Raw genomic sequence first — 24,227 nt, forward strand, 5'->3', positions numbered from 1 at the left:
GTCAGTGGCTCAATGCATGGAGGGAATCGGCTTAATGGTAGCGGCAATGGACATAGTACCCTTTGCACGCTTACACCTCAGACCACTGCAACTGTGCATGCTAAGTTAGTGGAATGGGGATTACTCAGACTTATCCCCTTCTCTGAATCTGGATCAAGAGACCAGAAATTCTCTTCTATGGTGGCTTTCTCGGCCACATCTGTCCAGGGGGATGCCATTCAGCAGACCAGACTGGACAATTGTAACAACAGACGCCAGCCTTCTAGGTTGGGGTGCCGTCTGGAATTCTCTGAAGGCTCAGGGACAATGGAGTCAGGAGGAGAGTCTCCTGCCAATAAACATTCTGGAATTGAGAGCAGTTCTCAATGCCCTCCTGGCTTGGCCCCAGTTGACAACTCGGGGGTTCATCAGGTTTCAGTCGGACAACATCACGACTGTAGCTTACATCAACCATCAGGGAGGGACAAGAAGCTCCCTAGCTATGATAGAAGTATCAAAGATAATTCTCTGGGCAGAGTCTCACTCTTGCCACCTGTCAGCAATCCACATCCCGGGAGTGGAGAACTGGGAGGCGGATTTCTTAAGTCGTCAGACTTTTCATCCGGGGGAGTGGGAACTTCATCCGGAGGTCTTTGCCCAAATACTTCGACGTTGGGGCAAACCAGAGATAGATCTCATGGCGTCTCGACAGAACGCCAAGCTTCCTCGTTACGGGTCCAGATCCAGGGATCCAGGAGCAGTCCTGATAGATGCCCTGACAGCACCTTGGGACTTCAGGATGGCTTACGTGTTTCCACCCTTCCCGTTGCTTCCGCGATTGATTGCCAGAATCAAACAAGAGAGAGCATCAGTGATTCTAATAGCACCTGCGTGGCCACGCAGGACTTGGTATGCAGACCTGGTGGACATGTCATCCTGTCCACCTTGGTCTCTACCTCTGAAACAGGACCTTCTGATACAGGGTCCCTTCAAACATCAAAATCTAACTTCTCTGAAGCTGACTGCTTGGAAATTGAACGCTTGATTTTATCAAGACGTGGGTTTTCTGAGTCAGTTATTGATACCTTAATACAGGCTAGGAAACCTGTTACCAGAAAGATTTACCATAAGATATGGCGTAAATACCTATATTGGTGTGAATCCAAAGGTTACTCTTGGAGTAAGGTTAGGATTCCTAGGATATTGTCTTTTCTACAAGAAGGTTTAGAAAAGGGTTTATCTGCTAGTTCATTAAAGGGACAGATCTCAGCTCTGTCCATTCTGTTACACAAACGTCTGTCAGAAGTTCCTGACGTCCAGGCTTTTTGTCAGGCTTTGACCAGGATTAAGCCTGTGTTTAAAACTGTTGCTCCACCATGGAGTTTAAACCTTGTTCTTAATGTTTTTCAGGGCGTTCCGTTTGAACCCCTTCATTCCATTGATATAAAGTTGTTATCTTGGAAAGTTCTATTTTTAATGGCTATTTCCTCGGCTCGAAGAGTCTCTGAATTATCAGCCTTACATTGTGATTCTCCTTATTTGATTTTTCATTCGGATAAGGTAGTCCTGCGTACTAAACCTGGGTTCTTACCTAAGGTAGTTACTAACAGGAATATCAATCAAGAGATTGTTGTTCCTTCTTTATGCCCAAATCCTTCTTCAAAGAAGGAACGTCTACTGCACAACCTGGATGTAGTCCGTGCTCTAAAATTTTACTTACAGGCAACTAAGGAATTTCGACAAACGTCTTCTCTGTTTGTCATTTACTCTGGGCAGAGGAGAGGTCAAAAAGCTTCCGCTACCTCTCTTTCTTTTTGGCTTCGTAGCATAATTCGTTTAGCTTATGAGACTGCTGGACAGCAGCCTCCTGAAAGAATTACAGCTCATTCTACTAGAGCTGTGGCTTCCACTTGGGCCTTCAAGAATGAGGCCTCTGTTGAACAGATTTGCAAGGCTGCAACTTGGTCTTCGCTTCATACTTTTTCCAAATTTTACAAATTTGACACTTTTGCTTCATCGGAGGCTATTTTTGGGAGAAAGGTTCTTCAGGCAGTGGTTCCTTCTGTATAAAGAGCCTGCCTATCCCTCCCGTCATCCGTGTACTTTTGCTTTGGTATTGGTATCCCAGAAGTAATGATGACCCGTGGACTGATCACACTTAACAGAAGAAAACATAATTTATGCTTACCTGATAAATTCCTTTCTTCTGTAGTGTGATCAGTCCACGGCCCGCCCTGTTTTTAAGGCAGGTAAATATTTTTTAATTTATACTCCAGTCACCACTTCACCCTTGGCTTTTCCTTTCTCGTTGGTCCTTGGTCGAATGACTGGGAGTGACGTAGGGGGGAGGAGCTATATGCAGCTCTGCTGGGTGAATCCTCTTGCACTTCCTGTTGGGGAGGAGTAATATCCCAGAAGTAATGATGACCCGTGGACTGATCACACTACAGAAGAAAGGAATTTATCAGGTAAGCATAAATTATGTTTTTATCATGTTATTTATTTAACCTCTTGAATGCGGATCACCAACCCTCAATGTATTATAATATGTTGTACCCGTCTTGGTAGTCAAGGGATTAAGCACCCCTGAAAGCTTTAATATAGTGTGTAAACACATAATATTCATAAGAAAAGGCTATCAAACCATATGCCCAAATCAGCTGACTAATTGAGCACTTCCAGCGGAATTTCAGCAGCCAGAAGTGTTCTGACTAATTCCTAATTCTCTGTCCTATTAGGTGGCTGTGCCTGACTTGGTAGATGCTTCCACTGGAGCAGACATTTTGATCTTTGTTGTTCCCCATCAATTTATTGGGAAACTGTGTGAGCAGCTAAAGTCAACTGTGAAGAAAGGGGCATTTGGTTTGTCACTAATAAAGGTATGGAATGTTACTATGTAGAACCTTCATCAGTGACTATTTCATTCACTATCTGTTCCACTTAGGGTAGCGCAGAAGATATATTGGCTGCACAATATAACGGCTAGATTTGGAGTTTTGTCGGTAACGACCCGAAAATCTAACGCCGGCTTTTTTCTGGCCGCACCATAAAAATAACTCTGGTATTGAGAGTCCACATAAAGGCTGCGTTAGGCTCCAAAAAAGGAGCGTAGAGCATTTTTAACGCAGCTTCAACTCTCAATACCAGAGTTGCATACGCAAGCGGCCAGCCTAAAAAACGTGCTCGTGCACGATTCCCCCATAGAAAACAATGGGGCTGTTTGAGCTGAAAAAAAACCTAACACCTGCAAAAAAGCTGCGTTCAGCTCTTAACGCAGCCCCATTGTTTGCTATGCGGAAACACCTCCTAAGTCTGCACCTAACACCCTAACATGTACCCCGAGTCTAAACACCCCTAACCTTACACTTATTAACCCCTAATCTGCCGCCCCCGCTATCGCTGACACCTGCATTTTATTTTTAACCCCAAATCTGCCGCTCCGTAAACCGCTGCTACTTACATTATCCTTATGTACCCCTAATCTGCTTCCCCTAACCCCGCCGACCCCTATATTATATTTATTAACCCCTAATCTGCCCCCCACAACGTCGCCTCCACCTGCCTACACTTATTAACCCCTAATCTGCCGACCGGACCTGAGCGCTACTATAATAAAGTTATTAACCCCTAATCCGCCTCACTAACCCTATAATAAATAGTATTAACCCCTAATCTGCCCTCCCTAACATCGCCGACACCTAACTTCAAACATTAACCCCTAATCTGCCGACTGGAGCTCACCGCTATTCTAATAAATGTATTAACCCCTAAAGCTAAGTCTAACACTAACACCCCCCTAAGTTAAATATAATTTAAATCTAACGAAATTAACTCTTATTAAATAAATTATTCCTATTTAAAGCTAAATACTTACCTGTAAAATAAATCCTAATATAGCTACAATATAAATTATAATTATATTATAGCTATTTTAGGATTTATATTTATTTTACAGGTAACTTTGTATTTATTTTAACCAGGTACAATAGCTATTAAATAGTTAAGAACTATTTAATAGCTAAAATAGTTAAAATAATTACAAAATTACCTGTAAAATAAATCCTAACCTAAGTTACAATTAAACCTAACACTACACTATCAATAAATTAATTAAATAAACTACCTACAATTACCTACAATTAACCTAACACTACACTATCACTAAATTAATTAAATACAATTCCTACAAATAAATACAATTAAATATACTAGCTAAAGTACAAAAAATAAAAAAGAACTAAGTTACAAAAAATAAAAAAATATTTACAAACATAAGAAAAATATTACAACAATTTTAAACTAATTACACCTACTCTAAGCCCCCTAATAAAATAACAAAGCCCCCCAAAATAAAAAAATGCCCTACCCTATTCTAAATTACTAAAGTTCAAAGCTCTTTTACCTTACCAGCCCTGAACAGGGCCCTTTGCGGGGCATGCCCCAAAGAATTCAGCTCTTTTGCCTGTAAAAAAAAACATACAATACCCCCCCCCAACATTACAACCCACCACCCACATACCCCTAATCTAACCCAAACCCCCCTTAAATAAACCTAACACTAAGCCCCTGAAGATATTCCTACCTTATCTTCACCATACCAGGTTCACCGATCCGTCCTGAAGAGCTCCTCCGATGTCCTGATCCAAGCCCAAGCGGGGGGCTGAAGAGGTCCATGATCCGGCTGAAGTCTTCATCCAAGCGGGAGCTGAAGAGGTCCATGATCCGGATGAAGTCTTCATCCAAGCGGGAGCTGAAGAGGTCCATGATCCGGATGAAGTCTTCATCCAAGCGGGAGCTGAAGAGGTCCATGATCCGGATGAAGTCTTCTATCAACGGCATCTTCAATCTTCTTTCTTCGGGAGCCATCATCTTCCATCCGACGCGGAACATCCTCTTCTCCCGACGCCTACTAGCCGAATGACGGTTCCTTTAAGGGACGTCATCCAAGATGGCGTCCCTCGAATTCCGATTGGCTGATAGGATTCTATCAGCCAATCGGAATTAAGGTAGGATCAGCCAATAGAATGCGAGCTCAATCTGATTGGCTGATTGGATCAGCCAATCGGATTGAACTTGATTCTGATTGGCTGATTCCTTCAGCCAATCAGAATATTCCTACCTTAATTCCGATTGGCTGATAGAATCCTATCAGCCAATCTGAATTCGAGGGACGCCATCTTGGATGACGTCCCTTAAAGGAACCGTCATTCGGCTAGTAGGCGTCGGGAGAAGAGGATGTTCCGCGTCGGATGGAAGATGATGGCTCCCGAAGAAAGAAGATTGAAGATGCCGTTGATAGAAGACTTCATCCGGATCATGGACCTCTTCAGCTCCCGCTTGGATGAAGACTTCATCCGGATCATGGACCTCTTCAGCTCCCGCTTGGATGAAGACTTCAGCCGGATCATGGACCTCTTCAGCCCCCCGCTTGGGCTTGGATCAGGACATCGGAGGAGCTCTTCAGGACGGATCGGTGAACCTGGTATGGTGAAGATAAGGTAGGAAGATCTTCAGGGGCTTAGTGTTAGGTTTATTTAAGGGGGGTTTGGGTTAGATTAGGGGTATGTGGGTGGTGGGTTGTAATGTTGGGGGGGGGGGTATTGTATGTTTTTTTTTTACAGGCAAAAGAGCTGAATTCTTTGGGGCATGCCCCGCAAAGGGCCCTGTTCAGGGCTGGTAAGGTAAAAGAGCTTTGAACTTTAGTAATTTAGAATAGGGTAGGGCATTTTTTTATTTTGGGGGGTCTTTGTTATTTTATTAGGGGGCTTAGAGTAGGTGTAATTAGTTTAAAATTGTTGTAATATTTTTCTTATGTTTGTAAATATTTTTTTATTTTTTGTAACTTAGTTCTTTTTTATTTTTTGTACTTTAGCTAGTTTATTTAATTGTATTTATTTGTAGGAATTGTATTTAATTAATTTATTGATAGTGTAGTGTTAGGGTAATTGTAGGTAATTGTAGGTAGTTTATTTAATTAATTTATTGATAGTGTAGTGTTAGGTTTAATTGTAACTTAGGTTAAGGGTTAATACTATTTATTATAGGGTTAGTGAGGCGGATTAGGGGTTAATAACTTTATTATAGTAGCGCTCAGGTCCGGTCGGCAGATTAGGGGTTAATAAGTGTAGGCAGGTGGAGGCGACGTTGTGGGGGGCAGATTAGGGGTTAATAAATATAATATAGGGGTCGGCGGTGTTAAGGGCAGCAGATTAGGGGTACATAAGGATAACGTAGGAGGCGGCGCTTTGCGGTCGGCAGATTAGGGGTTAATTATTGTAGGTAGCTGGCTGCGACGTTGTGGGGGGCAGATTAGGGGTTAATAAATATAATATAGGGGTCGGCGGTCTTAGGGGCAGCAGATTAGGGGTACATAAGGATAACGTAGGTGGCGGTTGGCAGATTAGGGGTTAAAAAAAATTTAATCGAGTGGCGGCGATGTGGGGGGACCTCGGTTTAGGGGTACATAGGTAGTTTATGGGTGTTAGTGTACTTTAGAGCACAGTAGTTAAGAGCTTTATAAACCGGCGTTAGCCCAGAAAGCTCTTAACTACTGACTTTTTTCCTGCGGCTGGAGTTTTGTCGTTAGATGTCTAACGCTCACTTCAGACACGACTCTAAATACCGGAGTTAGAAAGATCCCATTGAAAAGATAGGATACGCAATTGACGTAAGGGGATCTGCGGTATGGAAAAGTCGCGGCTGAAAAGTGAGCGTTAGACCCTATTTTGAGTGACTCCAAATACCGGAGGTAGCCTAAAACCAGCGTTAGGAGCCTCTAACGCTGGTTTTCACGGCTAACGCCAAACTCCAAATCTAGGCCTTATGCTTTATAAAGTATTTTTTAAAAAAGATAGATAATCTCTTTATCACCCATTCCCCAGTTTTGCAAAACCAACTCAATTATATTAATTACATTTTTACCTCTGTGATTACCGTGTAGCTCAGCCTCTGCAGACCCCTTGTTTCAGTTCTTTTGACAAAACTTGCATTTTATCCACGGGAATGAGCACAATGTTATCTATATGGCAAGCATGAACTAGTGCTGTCTAGCTGGAAAAAACTGTCAAAATGCCCTGAGATAAGAGGCGGCCTTCAAGGGCTTAGAAATTAGCATATGAGCTTACCTAGGTTTAGCTTTCTCTTGTTAAGTGTATCCAGTCCACGGATCATCCATTACTTGTGGGATATTCTCCTTCCCAACAGGAAGTTGCAAGAGGATCACCCACAGCAGAGCTGCTATATAGCTCCTCCCCTAACTGTCATATCCAGTCATTCTCTTGCAAGCCTCAACCAAGATGGAGGTCGTAAGAGGAGTGTGGTGTTTTATACTTAGTTTATTCTTCAATCAAAAGTTTGTTATTTTTAAATGGTGCATGAGTGTACTGTTTATCTCAGGCAGTATTTAGAAGAAGAATCTGCCTGTGTTTTCTATGATCTTAGCAGAAGTAACTAAGATCCATGGCTGTTCTCACATATTCTGAGGAGTGAGGTAACTTCAGAGAGGGAATGGCGTGCAGGTTTTCCTGCAATAAGGTATGTGCAGTTAATATTTTTCTAGGGATGGAATTTGCTAGAAAATGCTGCTGATACCGAACTAATGTAAGTAAAGCCTTAAATGCAGTTATAGCGACTGGTATCAGGCTTATTAATAGAGATACATACTCTTATAAAAATGTAATATAAAACGTTTGCTGGCATGTTTAATCGTTTTTATATGTATTTGGTGATAAAACTTATTGGGGCCTAGTTTTTTTCCACATGGCTGGCTTGAATTTTGCCTAGTAACAGTTTCCTTAGGCTTTCCACTGTTGTAATATGAGTGGGAGGGGCCTTTTTTAGTGCTTTTCTGTGCAGATAAAAATACTGACAGAGACATTCAGCTTCCCTCTGCATGATCCAGGACATCTCTGGAGGGCTCAAAAGGCTTCAAAGTCGTTTTTGAGGGAGGTAAAAAGCCACAGTAGAGCTGTGGCAGTTGTTGTGACTGTTTGAAAAAAAACAAAAAAAAAAAAAAAACTTTTTTGTCTTTTATTATTCAGTTTTGGGTATTAAGGGGTTAATCATCCATTTGCAAGTGGGTGCAATGCTCTGCTAACTTGTTACATACACTGTAAAAATTTTGTTAGTGTAACTGCCTTTTTTCACTATTATTTCAAATTTTGACAAAATTTGTGTTTCTTAAAGGTGCAGTAACGTTTTTTATATTGCTTGTAAACTTGTTTAAAGTGTTTTCCAAGCTTGTTAGTCTCATTGCTAGTCTGTTTAAACATGTCTGACACAGAGGAAACTACTAGCCCCATAGGAGAATGTGTACTAAATGTATTGATTTCACCTTAAACAGTAAAGATCAGTCTTTAACTATAAAAGAAATATCACCAGAAGATTCTGACGAGGGGGAAGTTATGCCGACTAACTCTCCCCACGTGTCAGACCCTTTGCCTCCCGCTCAGGGGATGCACGCTAATATGGCGCCAATTACATCAGGGACGCCCATAGCGATTACCTTGCAGGACATGGCTGCAATCATGAATAATACCCTGTCAGAGGTATTATCCAGGTTGCCTGAATTAAGAGGCAAGCGCGATTGCTCTGGGGTTAGGAGAAATACAGAGCGCGCAGATGCTGTAAGGGCCATGTCTGAAACTGCGTCACAATATGCAGATCATGAGGAGAGAGCTTCAGTCTGTGGGTGACATCTCTGATTCGGGGAAACCTGATTCAGAGATTTCTAATTTTAAATTTAAGCTTGAGAACCTCCGTGTGTTGCTTGGGGAGGTATTAGCTGCTCTGAATGACTGTAACACAGTTGCAGTACCAGAGAAATTGTGTAGGCTGGATAAATACTATGCGGTACCGGTGTGTACTGATGTTTTTCCTATACCTAAAAGGCTTACAGAAATTATTAGCAAGGAGTGGGATAGACCGGGGGTGACTTTTTCCCCACCTCCTATATTTAGAAAAATGTTTCCAATAGACACCACTACACTGGACTTATGGCAGACGGTCCCTAAGGTGGAGGGAGCAGTTTCTACTTTAGCAAAGCGTACTACTATCCCGGTTGAGGACAGTTGTGCTTTTTCAGATCCAATGGATAAAAAAATTGGAGGGTTACCTTAAGAAAATGTTTATTCAACAAGGTTTTATTTTACAGCCCCTTGCATGCATTGCGCCTGTCACGGCCGCGGCGGCATTCTGGTTTGAGGCCCTGGAAGAGGCCATCCATACAGCTCCATTGACTGAAATTATTGACAAGCTTAGAACACTTAAGCTAGCTAACTCATTTGTTTCTGATGCCATTGTTCATTTGACTAAACTAACGGCTAAGAATTCCGGATTCGCCATCCAATCGCGTAGGGCGCTATGGCTTAAATCCTGGTCAGCTGACGTGACTTCGAAGTCTAAATTACTCAACATTCCTTTCAAGGGGCAGACCTTATTCGGGCCTGGTTTGAAGGAAATTATTGCTGACATTACTGGAGGTAAGGGTCACACCCTTCCTCAGGACAGGGCCAAAGCAAAGGCCAAACAGTCTAATTTTTGTGCCTTTCGAAATTTCAAGGCAGATGCCGCATCAACTTCCTCCGCTTCAAAACAAGAGGGAACTTTTGCTCAATCTAAGCAGGCCTGGAAACCTAACCAGTCCTGGAACAAAGGCAAGCAGGCCAGAAAGAAAGAAAGAGGCATTCCTACGCTGTGTGCAAGACCTCCTAGTTATGGGAGTGATCCAAAAAAGAGGGAACCTTCAGACCAATTTTGGATCTAAAGATCTTAAACAAATTCCTCAGAGTTCCATCTTTCAAAATGGAAACTATTCGGACCATCCTACCCATGATCCAAGAAGGTCAGTACATGACCACAGTGGACTTAAAGGATGCCTACCTTCACATACCGATTCACAAAGATCATCATCGGTTTCTAAGGTTTGCCTTTCTAGACAGGCATTACCAATTTGTAGCTCTTCCCTTCGGGTTGGCTACAGCCCCGAGAATCTTTACAAAGGTTCTGGGCTCACTTCTGGCGGTTCTAAGACCGCGAGGCATAGCGGTGGCTCCGTATCTAGACGACATCCTGATACAGGCGTCAAGCTTTCAAGTTGCCGAGTCTCATACAGAGATAGTTCTGGCATTTCTGAGGTCGCACGGGGGGAAAATGAACGAGGAAAAGAGTTCTCTATCCCCACTCACAAGAGTCTCCTTCTTAGGGACTCTTATAGATTCTGTAGAAATGAAAACTTACCTGACGGAGTCCAGGTTATCAAAACTTCTAAATGCTTGCCGTGTTCTTCACTCCATTCCGCGCCCTTCGATAGCTCAGTGTATGGAGGTAATCGGCTTAATGGTAGCGGCAGTGGACATAGTGCCATTTGCGCGCCTTCATCTCAGACCGCTGCAATTATGCATGCTGAGTCAGTGGAATGGGGATTACACAGATTTGTCCCCTCTGCTAAATCTGGATCAAGAGACCAGAGATTCTCTTCTCTGGTGGTTGTCTCGGGTACACCTGTCCAAGGGTATGACCTTTCGCAGGCCAGATTGGACAATTGTAACAACAGATGCCAGCCTTCTAGGTTGGGGTGCAGTCTGGAATTCCCTGAAGGCACAGGGATCGTGGACTCAGGAGGAGAAACTCCTTCCAATAAATATTCTGGAGTTAAGAGCGATATTCAATGCTCTTCTGGCTTGGCCTCAGTTAGCAACACTGAGGTTCATCAGATTTCAGTCGGACAACATCACGACTGTGGCTTACATCAACCATCAAGAGGGAACCAGGAGTTCCCTAGCGATGTTATAAGTCTCAAAAATAATTTGCTGGGCAGAGTACCACTCTTGCCACCTGTCAGCAATCCATATCCCAGGCGTGGAGAACTGGGAGGCGGATTTTCTAAGTCGTCAGACTTTCCATCCGGGGGAGTGGGAACTCCATCCGGAGGTGTTTGCTCAGTTGATTCATCGTTGGGGCAAACCAGAGTTGGATCTCATGGCGTCTCGCCAGAACACCAAGCTTCCTTGTTACGGATCCAGGTCCAGGGACCCAGAAGCGACGCTGATAGATGCGCTAGCAGCGCCTTGGTTCTTCAACCTGGCTTATGTGTTTCCACCGTTTCCTCTGCTCCCTCGACTGATTGCCAAAATCAAACAGGAGAGAGCATCGGTGATTCTGATAGCACTTGCGTGGCCACGCAGGACTTGGTATGCAGACCTAGTGGACATGTCATCCTTTCCACCATGGACTCTGCCTCTAAGACAGGACCTTCTGATACAAGGTCCTTTCAATCATCCAAATCTAATTTCTCTGAGACTGACTGCATGGAGATTGAACGCTTGATTCTATCAAAGCGTGGCTTCTCCGAGTCAGTCATTGATACTTTAATACAGGCACGAAAGCCTGTTACCAGGAAAATCTACCACAAGATATGGAGTAAATATCTTTATTGGTGTGAATCCAAGACTTACTCATGGAGTAAAGTTAGGATTCCTAGAATATTGTCTTTTCTCCAAGAGGGCTTGGACAAAGGATTATCAGCTAGTTCCTTAAAGGGACAGATTTCTGCTCTGTCTATTCTTTTGCACAAGCGTCTAGCAGAGGTTCCAGACGTCCAGGCATTTTGCCAGGCTTTGTTTAAACCTGTTGCTCCCCCATGGAGCTTAAACTTGGTTCTTAAGGTTCTTCAAGGAGTTCCGTTCGAACCCCTTCATTCCATTGATATTAAACTTTTATCTTGGAAAGTTCTGTTTTTGATATCTATTTCCTCGGCTCGGAGAGTCTCTGAGCTATCTGCCTTACAATGTGATTCTCCCTATCTGATTTTTTCATGCAGATAAGGTAGTTCTGCTTACCAAACCTGGGTTTTTACCTAAGGTGGTTTCTAACAAGAATATCAATCAAGAGATTGTTGTTCCATCGTTGTGCCCTAATCCTTCTTCAAAGAAGGAACGTCTTTTACATAATCTGGACGTAGTCCATGCCTTGAAGTTTTACTTACAAGCTACTAAGGATTTTCGTCAAACATCTTTCCTGTTTGTCGTTTACTCTGGACAGAGGAGAGGTCAAAAAGCTTCGGCAACCTCTCTTTCCTTTTGGCTTCGGAGCGTAATAAGTCTAGCCTATGAGACTGCTGGACAGCAGCCCCCTGAAAGGATTACAGCTCATTCTACTAGAGCTGTGGCTTCCACCTGGGCCTTCAAAAATGAGGCCTCTGTTGAACAGATTTGCAAGGCTGCGACTTGGTCTTTGCTTCACACTTTTTCAAAATTTTACAAATTTGATACTTTTGCTTTTTCGGAGGCTGTGTTTGGGAGAAAGGTTCTTCAAGCAGTGGTTTCTTCCGCTTAATCCTGCCTTGTCCCTCCCATCATCCGTGTACTTTAGCTTTGGTATTGGTATCCCACAAGTAATGGATGATCCGTGGACTGGATACACTTAACAAGAGAAAACATAATTTATGCTTACCTGATAAATTTATTTCTCTTGTAGTGTATCCAGTCCACGGCCCGCCCTGTCCTTTTAAGGCAGGTCTAAATTTTAATTAAACTACAGTCACCACTGCACCCTATGGTTTCTCCTTTCTCTGTTTGTTTTCGGTCGAATGACTGGATATGACAGTTAGGGGAGGAGCTATATAGCAGCTCTGCTGTGGGTGATCCTCTTGCAACTTCCTGTTGGGAAGGAGAATATCCCACAAGTAATGGATGATCCGTGGACTGGATACACTACAAGAGAAATAAATTTATCAGGTAAGCATAAATTATGTTTTCAACAAAGAATACCAGGAGAACAAAGCAAATTTGACGATAAAAGTAAATTGGAAAGTTGTTTAAAATTGCATGCCCTATTGGAATCATGAAAGTTTAATTTTGATTAGACTGTCCCTTTAAGTTGGATGCTGGAAAATGGTTTCAAATATAGCATCCAATGGGCATTAAACATTAGATACATTTTATAAACATAGTATTGAGGTTATTCCCCACCTCCCTCTAGTCTTGAGTGCCGTAATGTTGAAATGTTATCTTTCACTGTATTCCCACTGCTGACCTATTTGCGCATGTGCCATAACTCTCCTTCAGATACCTGCAGTGTAAGCTAGGTTCCAAAATGGCAGCACCCATGATTAGAGGGCGGTGCATAAAATGTATTTAGTGTTTGATGACCCTTTTAAAGGATGAACTTTGAAATAGCTAAAAACAAAAATACAATTACAAATGCAGTTATATTTATAATATTTTATAATCTATGGAGGAGGACCCTGTAATCTTTTCCCAGTCTGTCTTTCCTGTCTGGTTTTTAATTGTTGTATCCCTAATATACTGTTGTTAGAACAGTTGGCATACTACAATAATATTTGTTATATATACCAAAAAGGGCATGTCCTCTAGCATATTAAAGTGACCCCGCCAAATCAACAGAAACAGCAAATCCCCAGGTGTTACATGCAACGAAACAAGCGTTTTGCATTTCTGCCCTTTATCTTTTTTGTTATGTGTAAGCCGTAAAAAAGGAATAGCATTGTAAATATATTAAGCTGTATTCACTTTTCACTTCAAGTAACCAAATAAAATCTAACTTATGTCTTTTTGTACGTTATAAGTTAGGAGTGCACAATTTGTGAAGGGTCGAGTAATGTATTAATATACCATTTTCAGGGAGTAGATGAAGGACCTGATGGGCTACGTTTGATTTCAGACATCATTCGGGAGAAGCTTGGCATTGAAATGAGTGTACTAATGGGTGCAAACATTGCCAATGAAGTGGCTGATGGGAAATTCTGTGAGACCACAATTGGTGAGTGGTCAATTCAACATAGCCATATTTGGTGCTGTATTACATACTGACATCTCAGTAACTGTAATTTAAAGGACCAGTCAAGACAGTAGATTTACATAATCAACAAATGCAAGATAGCAAGACAATGCAAAAGCCCTTAGTCTGAACTTCAAATGAGTAGTAGATGTTTTTTTCTGACAATTTTAAAAGTTATGTCTTTTCTCTTACTTGGTGTATCCAGTCCACGGTTTCATCCTTACTTGTGGGATATTCTCAATCCCTACAGGAAGTGGCAAAGAGAGCACACAGCAAAGCTGTCCATATAACTCCCCTCAGGCTCCGCCCCCCCAGTCCTTCTCTTTGCCGCTCTAACAAGTAGCATCTCCACGGGAGGGTAAAGAGTATGTGGTGTTAGATTTGTAGTTTTTATATCTTCAATCAAGAGTTTGTTATTTTAAAATAGTGCCGGTTTGTACTATTTACTCTGAGGCAGAAAGTGATGAAGATTTCTGCTGAGAGGAAAAAGATTTTAGCATGTTGTAACTAAAATCTACTGCTGTTCCCACACAGGACTGTTGAGTACCGGAGAACTTCAGTTGGGGGGAACAGTTTGCAGGCTTAACTGCTTAAGGTATGTTCAGTCATTTTTTCTAACAAGACCTGGTAATGCTAGAAGACTGATAGAAATCCCCATGTGGGAAGGTAAGCCATTTTCTGAGACGCAGTATAGAAGGATGGCTTCAGTTAAGGGCTTAAATACTGGTAGACACTGTGATGGGCTAAATCGATTACTTTATTAGGGTAATCTTATATTTGTTCAAGTGTTTTAGACGTTGGGAAACACTTTTGGGGTTTTTATTACGCCTGGCATATTGTAAGACACCTAATCTGACTCAGGAAGGCCCCATAACTCCGGAATGAAGAGGGAGGCGACCTCATTTTCGCGCCTCAGTTGCGCAGTTGTTTTGCAAGGCAGCTTCATGCAGCTTCACGTGTAGAGTCCTGAGAGTGCACGAGGACTTCAGGGAGGCTTATATTCTTCTACAAATAACCCAAAAGGAAGGTAGGGCCACAGCAAAGACTGTGGCACCGTGCTGTAGTGTGTTAAACCGGTAGTTTACTTCAATTGGCTCCGGTTTGGGCAATAAGGGGTTAATTAATTTGAACATGTGTGTGCAATCATTTCAAAGCATTGGGATCATGTGGTGAAAATTTCATAAAGATCGGATGTTTTTTGGTGATTTGGTAAAAAAGTGTGTGCTTTTTATTATTTAAAGGCACAGTAACGTTTTTTCAAAAAGTGAATTTTACTGTATTGTAGTGCTGTCTAAGTCTGTCAAACATGTCTGAGTCTTCAGGTAGACCTTGTTCTTTATGTTTAAAAGCCATGGCGGTACCCCCATTGCATTTGTGTTTAAAGTGTGCTAAAACATCTAAGCATTTTAAAGACTATGCAGTGACACTTAAAAATGTAGCCCAAGATGATTCTTTAACGGAAGGTAATGAGGATAGTCCTTCTTCCTCTACCCATGTGTCGACACCAGTTACGCCCGCGCAAGCGATGCCTAGTACCTCTAGCGCATTGGCCCCTATTACCTTACAACAATTAGCAGCAGTAATCCAAACTGCCAGTTTTTCCAAAAAAGCGTGATAGCTCAGTTTTAAATACAGAGGATGAGCAATCAGAAGCTTTGGATGAGTTATCTGTAGTACCCTCACAACACTCAGAGTTAGCAGTGAGGGACGGTCTGTCTGAAGGAGAAATTTCTGACACAGGAAAAGTTTCTCAGCGGGCAGAGTCAGATTCCTTAGCGTTTAAATTCAATCTGGAACACCTCCGCGTCCTGCTTAAGGAGGTTTTATCTACACTGGATGATTGTGACCCCATGGTGGTCCCAGAAAAATTGTGTAAAATGGACAGGTTTTTAGAGGTCCCTGTATACACTGAGGCACTTCCGATCCCAAAGAGGGTGGCGGATATTGTGACTAAGGAGTGGGAGAGACCAGGTGTACCCTTTGTTCCCGCCTCTATCTTTAAGAAAATGTTCCCCATAAACGACCCCAGGCGGGACGCGTGGCAGACGGTCCCTAAGGTAGAGGGAGCTGTCTCAACACTTGCTAAGTGTACAACTATACCAATAGAGGACAGTTGTGCTTTCAAAGATCCTATGGATAAAAAATTGGAAGGATTGCTGAAGAAATTTTTGTTCAGCAAGGTTTTCTGCTTCAACCAATTGCCTGCATTATTCCGGTAACTACTGCAGCGGCATTTTGGTTTGAGGCTCTGGAGGAGTCGCTCCAGATGGAGACTTCATACGACGAGGTCATGGATAGAATTCATGCTTTAAAGCTGGCTAATTCTTTTATCACTGATGCCGCTTTCCAATTAGCTAAGTTAAAAAACTCAGGTTTTGCCATCATGGCGCGAAGAGCGCTTTGGCTCAAATCGTGGTCGGCGGATGTGTCGTCCAAAACGAAACTGTTAAATATTCCTTTCAAGGGGAAAACTCTATTCGGCCCAGAGCTGAAAGAAATTATTTCGGATATCACTGGGGGAAAGGGCCATGCCCTTCCACAAGATAGGCCGTTTAAGGCCAAAAACAAGGCTAATTTTCGCTCCTTTCGCAACTTCAGAAGCGGACCTGCTGCAACCTCTGCTGCCGCAAAGCAAGATAACTCTTCACAGCCCAAAGCAACCTGGAAACCCTTGCAGGGCTGGAATAAGGGTAAACAGGCCAAGAAGCCTGCTCCTGCTACCAAGACAGCATGAAGGGGTAGCCCCCGATCCGGGATCGGATCTAGTAGGGGGCAGACTTTCTCTCTTTGCTCAGGCTTGGGCAAGAGATGTTCCAGATCCCTGGACATTAGAAATAGTTGCTCAGGGGTACCTTCTAGAATTCAAGGATTCTCCCCCAAGGGGAAGGTTCCACATTTCTCGTTTGTCTTCAGACCAAACAAAGAAACAGGCGTTCTTACGCTGTGTAGAAGATCTTCTAAAAATGGGAGTGATACACCCAGTTCCAATTGCAGAACAAGGACTGGGCTTTTACTCAAACCTGTTTGTAGTTCCCAAAAAGGAAGGAACTTTCAGGCCAGTCCTGGATCTAAAAATTCTAAACAAATTCCTCAGAGTTCCGTCTTTCAAGATGGAAACCATTCGGACAATCTTGCCGATGATCCAGGAAGGTCAATATATGACTACCGTGGATCTAAAGGATGCGTACCTACATATTCCTATCCACAAAGATCACCATCAGTTCCTAAGGTTCGCCTTTCTGGACAAACATTAACAGTTTGTGGCCCTTCCTTTCGGGTTGGCCACCGCTCTCAAAATTTTCACAAAGGTGTTAGGGTCCCTTCTGGCGGTACTAAGACCGCGGGGCATTGCAGTAGCACCTTACCTAGACGACATCTTAATACAGGCGTCGTCTTTTCACAGAGCCAAGGCACATACGGACATTGTCCTGGCCTTTCTAAGGTCTCACGGGTGGAAGGTGAACGTAGAAAAGAGTTCTCTGTCCCCGCTCACAAGGGTTCCCTTCCTGGGAACACTAATAGACTCGGTAGAAGTGAAAATCTTTCTGACAGAGGTCAGGAAGTCAAAACTGTTGAATACTTGCCGAGTTCTTCATTCCATTCCTCGGCCTTCTGTGGCTCAGTGTATGGAGGTAATCGGTTTAATGGTTGCGGCAATGGACGTAGTCCCCTTTGCCCGAATTCATCTCAGACCACTGCAACTGTGCATGCTCAAACAGTGGAATGGGGATTAGGCAGATTTGTCTCCTCAAATACAAATGGACCAGAAAACCAGAGACTCTCTTCTCTGGTGGTTGTCTCAGGATCACCTATCTCAGGGAATGAGTTTCCGCAGATCGGAGTGGATCATTGTCACGACCGATGCCAGTCTGTTAGGCTGGGGTGCGGTCTGGGACTCCCTGAAAGCTCAGGGTCTATGGTCTCGGGAAGAATCTCTTCTCCCGATAAACATTTTGGAACTGAGAGCGATATTCAATACGCTCCAGGCGTGGCCTCAACTAGCGGAGGCCAAATTCATCAGATTTCAGTCGGACAACTTCACGACAGCGTACATCAATCATCAGGGAGGAACAAAGAGTTCAATAGCGATGAAGGAAGTATCCAAGATCATCAAATGGGCAGAGGATCACTCCTGCCATTTATCTGCAATTCACATCCCAGGGGTAGACAACTGGGAGGCGGATTTTCTAAGTCGTCAGACTTTCCATCCGGTGGAGTGGGAACTCCACCCAGAGGTTTTTGCTCAGCTGACCCAGCTATGGGGTATTCCAGAATTGGATCTGATGGCGTCCCGTTAGAACACCAAACTTCCCCTTTACGGATCCAGATCCAGGGATCCCAAGGCGGCATTGATAGATGCATTAATAGCGCCTTGGTAATTCAGTCTAGCTTATGTCTTTCCACCGTTTCCTCTTCTCCCTCGGCTAGTAGCCAGAATCAAACAGGAGAAGGCTTCGGTAATTTTGATAGCACCTGCGTGGCCACGCAGGACTTGGTATGCAGACCTAGTGGACATGTCATCGGTCCCACCATGGAAACTGCCATCGAGGCAGGATCTTCTAATTCAAGGTCCTTTCAACCATCCAAATCTAGTTTCTCTGCAACTGACTGCTTGGAGATTGAACAGACTTGTAAGGCAGCGACTTGGTCTTCACTGCATACATTCGCCAAATTTTACAAATTCGATACTTTTGCTTCTTCGGAGGCTATTTTTGGGAGAAAGGTTTTGCAAGCAGTGGTGCCTTCCGTTTAGGTTACCTGACTTGTTCCCTCCCTTCATCCGTGTCCTAAAGCTTTGGTATTGGTATCCCACAAGTAAGGATGAAACCGTGGACTGGATACACCAAGTAAGAGAAAACAGAATTTATACTTACCTGATAAATTACTTTCTCTTACGGTGTATCCAGTCCACGGCCCGCCCTGACAATTCGGTCAGGTTCAAATTTAATTTTTAAAATAACTACAGTCACCACTGCACCCTATGGTTCTCCTTTTTCTCCTAACCGTCGGTCGAATGACTGGGGGGGGGCGGAGCCTGAGGGGAGCTATATGGACAGCTTTGCTGTGTGCTCTCTTTGCCACTTCCTGTATGGATTGAGAATATCCCACAAGTAAGGATGAAACCGTGGACTGGATACACCGTAAGAGAAAGTAATTTATCAGGTAAGCATAAATTCTGTTTTTCCACTCCCCCTGTACCATGTGACAGCCACCAGCCATTCACAAATGCATACACGTACCATGTGACAGCCATCAGCCATTCACAAATGCATACACACTTATTCTTGCACATGCTCAGTAGGAGCTGGTGACTCAAAAAGTTTAAATATAAAAAGACTGTGCACATTTTGTTATTGGAAGTAAATTGGAAAGTTGTTTAAAATGGCATGTTCTATCTGAATAATGAAAGTTTAATTTTGATTGAGTGTCCCTTTAAATGCTTACTTTTAGGCTGTAAAAACAAAGAGCAAGGAAAAATCTTAAAGGAATTGTTCCAAACACCAAATTTCCGTATCACTGTAGTAGAAGAATCTGATACAGTGGAGTTATGTGGTGCACTGAAGGTAGGATTTTATTTAAGGCAATCTACTACTTCTAGGGGTTTCGTCAGAAAATTCAGTAAAACCTGTTAATGATCTTTAGTTGATCGCAAATTATCACTTTTCACTATTTCAGCACTCTTTGGAAGCCAAGATGCAGTTGTATTTAATTGTTTAATTTTGAACCTGTCTTTTTATGCTTTTATAGTCTATCACTCTTTAGCTGCCATTTTTAGATTGGGTAGAGGTAAACTGGTAGGCCAGCATTATTATACACCACAATATCATAACATTATACTGTTGTTTTTTTTTTAATTGGACATAGAAGATGAAAAATAAAATGTTCTAATTCATTAGATCATTTTATTACTAAACTAATTTCTCCTAACGTGTTTAACTTCTTCAATGGAGTTTACAGCTTAAAGTGATGGTAACCTCTATCCTTTATAAAAACAGATCCAGAATGTTAGTGATATTTTATATGGAGTTTAATTCATCAGTTGTAATGAAGATGCGCTATAACTTTTTATTATAGATGTGAAATTCAAATACCCCGTGATTCGCCACCCACTTCAAAAGTCAATTTTTCTGTGAGCTATTTGAATTGTTGTCCCATCAGCGCTCTAGCTACAACAAAAGGCGCCCTAAGGGTAGAGCGCTGATTGAAAAACTGTTTAAACAGCTTACAGAAAAATTTACATTTGAAGTGGGTGGCAGAGCATGGGCTATTTAAATTTCACATCTATATTAAAAAGTAAGTTATAGCGCATCTTCATTACAACTGAAGAATTAAACTCCGTATAAAATATCACTAACATTCTGGATCTGATTATATAAAGGGCATTTAGGTTTTATATCCCTTTAAAGTTGTACTCAGGAGCTGCAATTTATTGCCACTCTGGCACATAACAAGGCCTATGAGACAATCACGAGCAGCATACTCATGTAACCTCCAATCACAGGCTTTGTCCTGCTAGGGAACTACAAAGCCTGAGTTAAACAAATCAGTATTACCGACAATAAAAACATTTCAACAAGATAAAAGTGGGAACACATGATAAAACTACCTCCCAAATCGTGCACATGCCTAACTGGCCTACACAACAATAAGCCCCTGGTTTGAAGTGATTTTTTTCAGCCATTCATTCACATTTCTACATTTACCCAAACAGTATAGAAAGTGATTTATCTTCTTTTGCAACCACTTCTATGTATCTATACAGGCCATAGCACTTTGAACTTAAAGGGACATGAAACCCACATTTTTTCTTTCATGATTTAGAAAGAGAATGTAATTTTAAACATCTTTCTAATTTACTTCTATTATCTCATTTGTTTTATTCTCTTGATATTCTTTGCTGAAAAGCATATCTAGATATGCTTATTAGCTGCTGATTAGTTGCTGCACATAGAAGCCTCGTGTGATTGGCTCACCCATGTGCATTGCTTTTTCATTAACTAAGGATATCTAAAAAATAAAGCAAAATAAATAATAGAAGTAAATTATAATGTGGTTTAAATTTGTATTCTCTATCTGAATCATGAAAGAAATATTTTGGGTTTAGTGGCCCTTTAAGATGTTCCCTTTTAAACGCACAAGATAAAAGTCATGCATGGCTAGCCACATGCCACGCTTTTGTTAACGGATGGCCAGTGACTGCAGCATATTCATTGTCATTACTGAGGATATGCTTTGTCTGTTGTAAAATAAGATATCAGCATGAAAGCAAACTTGTTTTTGTTGAAACATCTCTGCTGGTTGACTTTAGCTTAGTATTTGTTTGGGTTTTTCTTAATGATGTTAGTAATGGACTTTTATTTTGTTAATGTTTAAACCTATAGTTAATGTTCAATTTTATGTTTTATTTTTCCTTTTATAGTTCCAAGGTCTATAAGATGCAGCAGGTTTTAAGTGCTTTTTTAAATGGACAATGAACTGGTTCAGTCTGTACAGCAAACATTTGTATTAAAAAATATGAATTATCTTTAAAAAGTAGTAAACTAGATGATATTTTTTTTTGCCTATAACCTTGCTCTGTTATTTTTTTTTTTGAGACAATTATAATGTAGCCAATCATCTGCTATATCACGTGAGTTATTGGGGCATATCTATCAATGTGCGAGCGGACATGATACAACGTAGCGTATCATGTCTGCCGCACATCGATAAATGCTGACATCATAAGCTGTAGGCATTTATCATTGCACCAGCAGTTCTTGTGAACTGCTTGTGCAATGCCGCCCCCTGCAAATTCGCAGCCAATCCGCCGCTAGCAGGGGGTGTCAATCAACCCAATCGTATTCGATCGGGTTGATTTCTGTCCGCGGCCTCAAAACAGGCGTACAAGTTATGGAGCAGCGGTCTTTAGACTGCTGCTTCATAACTTCTGTTTCCGGCGAGCCTGAAACAAGGGGCATCATATTAAAAAATATGAATTATCTTTAAAAAGTAGTAAACTAGATTATAATTTTTTTTGCCTATAACCTTGCTCTGTTATTTTTTTTGTTTTGAGACAATTATAATGTATCACGTGAGTTATTGGGACATATTTATCAATGTGCGAGCGGACATGATACAACATAGCGTATCATGTCTGCCGCATGTCTGTTTCAACTGCCCTCTCCTAACTTACAACAGGTAGCCTTCTGGAAAACAGTTTCTTCATTATATTTTACCTACAAAGTCATGACACCATGACTTTGTAATTACAGGCTGTGCTAGTCATAATTTGCATACCTCTAGCTCATTGCATATGCTCATTGCATATTTTATCAACTTTATGTCTGCAATTATGTTAAGTTAGTTTAAGCAGCTCTTGCCCATATATCTGTCTATTTGTTTAATGGTTTTATTTCACCCCTTGTATACCTCAGTCTCAGTCTTATCTCTGTAATATTTTGATGTTTTGTTTCTGCATGAATGACCCTTAGCTCAAATGTCCATAAATGCACCCTCCCACTCCTTTAAAACACTTTTGCTGGCCCATCATTAACCTAATATATCTCTCTCCTTTAGCTTGATTTGAAATATATCCTCTCCCAGAACTCACAGAAAATACAAAGATTTTTACACTCAGCTGTTTCAACTGCCCTCTGCTAACTTACAACAGATAGCCTTCTGGAAAACAGCTTCCCTCCCACCCTACCCCTCACCCCACCCACCCCAAGCTCATTTCCTCATTTATAGATAGTCTCCCACACAACTTTCACTCTCCTGAAATGACAAGTGCAAACACTGATCAACACATCCTTCCATTCCCTTAACCCTATAGAATACACAGTACTTTTGTAATATTATGTTTCATATACCTTTTGTTCCCTTATCCAATTGTTACAGTAATTCTGTGTCTTATGTTTTTAACTGGTTCCCAATTTTGTAAAAATGCTCAATATATTCATATTCCTTTTTGCTACCTTTTGTCTCTATAACAAACTACATTATTCAATTACTCCTTCTCCCTCTCCACCTGCACTGTTCATTAGCCCATCTCTCTTAAACTCACCTTACTTTTGTACTCATGAACTTTACCTATTCCTAAACACTCTCTCTCCCCCCTGCAGCTCATCTCAAAAGCAGTCTCACTACTGCAAATCTGTATCTCATCTCATGTCACTCTCCCTCTTGCTTCTACTTACTGCTGGTGACATCTCCCCTAATCCTGGTCCCCAACCACTGACAAGCCGTGCACATTCATGTGTACCATCCCATAGACTCAGAAAACAAAACTCTGCACAACTTACTCACATTCCTCTTGCATCAAAAGCCACTACCCCTTTCACTTGTGCACTCTGGAACTCTCGCTCTGTTTGCAACAAGCTCACTTCTATACATGACCTCTTCATCTCCCGCTCCCTCAACCTTCTGGCCCTAACAGAAACCTGGCTCTCTCCCCTAGACACAGCATCCACTGCTGCTCTGTCACATGGGGGTCTCCACTTCAGCCACACTCCTAGGTCTGGTAATAGACAAGGAGGTAGTGTAGGTATTTTACTTTCCTCTCATTGCACCTTTCGACAAATACATCCCATCTCTTCCCTCACTTTTCCCTCATTCGAAACCCACATGATTTGCTTATTCTCCCCTCTCTCTGTACGTGTTGCAGTCATATACCGACCCCTGGCTCCTCAACTCAATTTCTAGATCACTTGGCTGCCTGGCTACCTTATTTCCTTTCCTCAGACACCCCTGCCCTCATTCGTGGCGACTTCAACATCCCCCTTAACAATCCCACTGCCTCATCTGCTAAACAACTTCTGCAACTCACTTCCTCTTTCGGTCTGTCACAATGGACTGATTCTCCCTCTCACAAAGACGGTCACTCTCTTGACCTGATCTTTAGCTATCGATGCACTCTCTCAAACTTCTCAAACTCCCCTTTTCCTCTTTCTGTCCACCATCTCCTTACTTGCAACATATTATCCCTTCCTACAACTCTCCCTCCTTCTACTCCTCACACCAAACTTCACAGAAGCATTATGTCTTTAGATCAGCAACAACTTGCTTATTCCCTTAAACCGCTCCTCTCATCCTTCTCCTCCTTTTCCTGCCCTGAACAATCTATCTGCCACTATAATTCCACCCTTATATCCGTCCTTGACAATCTCGCCCCTCTTACCATTGCTCGGAAATCACACACTCATCCTCAGCCCTGGCATACTCCTCTGACTTGGTACCTACGCAGATGTTCCCGTACTGCTGAACGGCACTGGAGAAAATCACGGAGTTCATCTGATTTTCTTCATTACAAATTCATCTTGAAGTCCTACTATTCTGCCCTTAATCTCCACAAGCAACACTAAATCTCTACTCTTATCTCTAATCTTTCTTCAAATCCAAAACGTCTATTCTCCACTTTCAATACTCTCCTCCGCCCTCCCCCACTTCCTAATACAACTTCTCTGTCAGCTCAA

General features: G+C 42.1%; 1 protein-coding gene across 1 annotated transcript in view; it reads left to right on the forward strand.

The window, feature by feature from the left end:
• Window positions 1–24,227, forward strand: part of GPD1 (glycerol-3-phosphate dehydrogenase 1) — a 241,569-nt gene that overhangs the window by 56,948 nt on the left and 160,394 nt on the right. Inside the window, exons 3-5 of the mRNA XM_053708353.1 lie at window positions 2,718–2,858; window positions 13,620–13,758; window positions 19,228–19,340. Of these exons, the coding sequence (XP_053564328.1) occupies window positions 2,718–2,858; window positions 13,620–13,758; window positions 19,228–19,340 (393 nt within the window). The remainder of the gene's footprint in view (window positions 1–2,717; window positions 2,859–13,619; window positions 13,759–19,227; window positions 19,341–24,227) is intronic.

The sequence above is a fragment of the Bombina bombina genome, chromosome 3 (genome assembly GCF_027579735.1).
Source record: "Bombina bombina isolate aBomBom1 chromosome 3, aBomBom1.pri, whole genome shotgun sequence".
Classification (NCBI taxonomy): domain Eukaryota; kingdom Metazoa; phylum Chordata; class Amphibia; order Anura; family Bombinatoridae; genus Bombina; species Bombina bombina.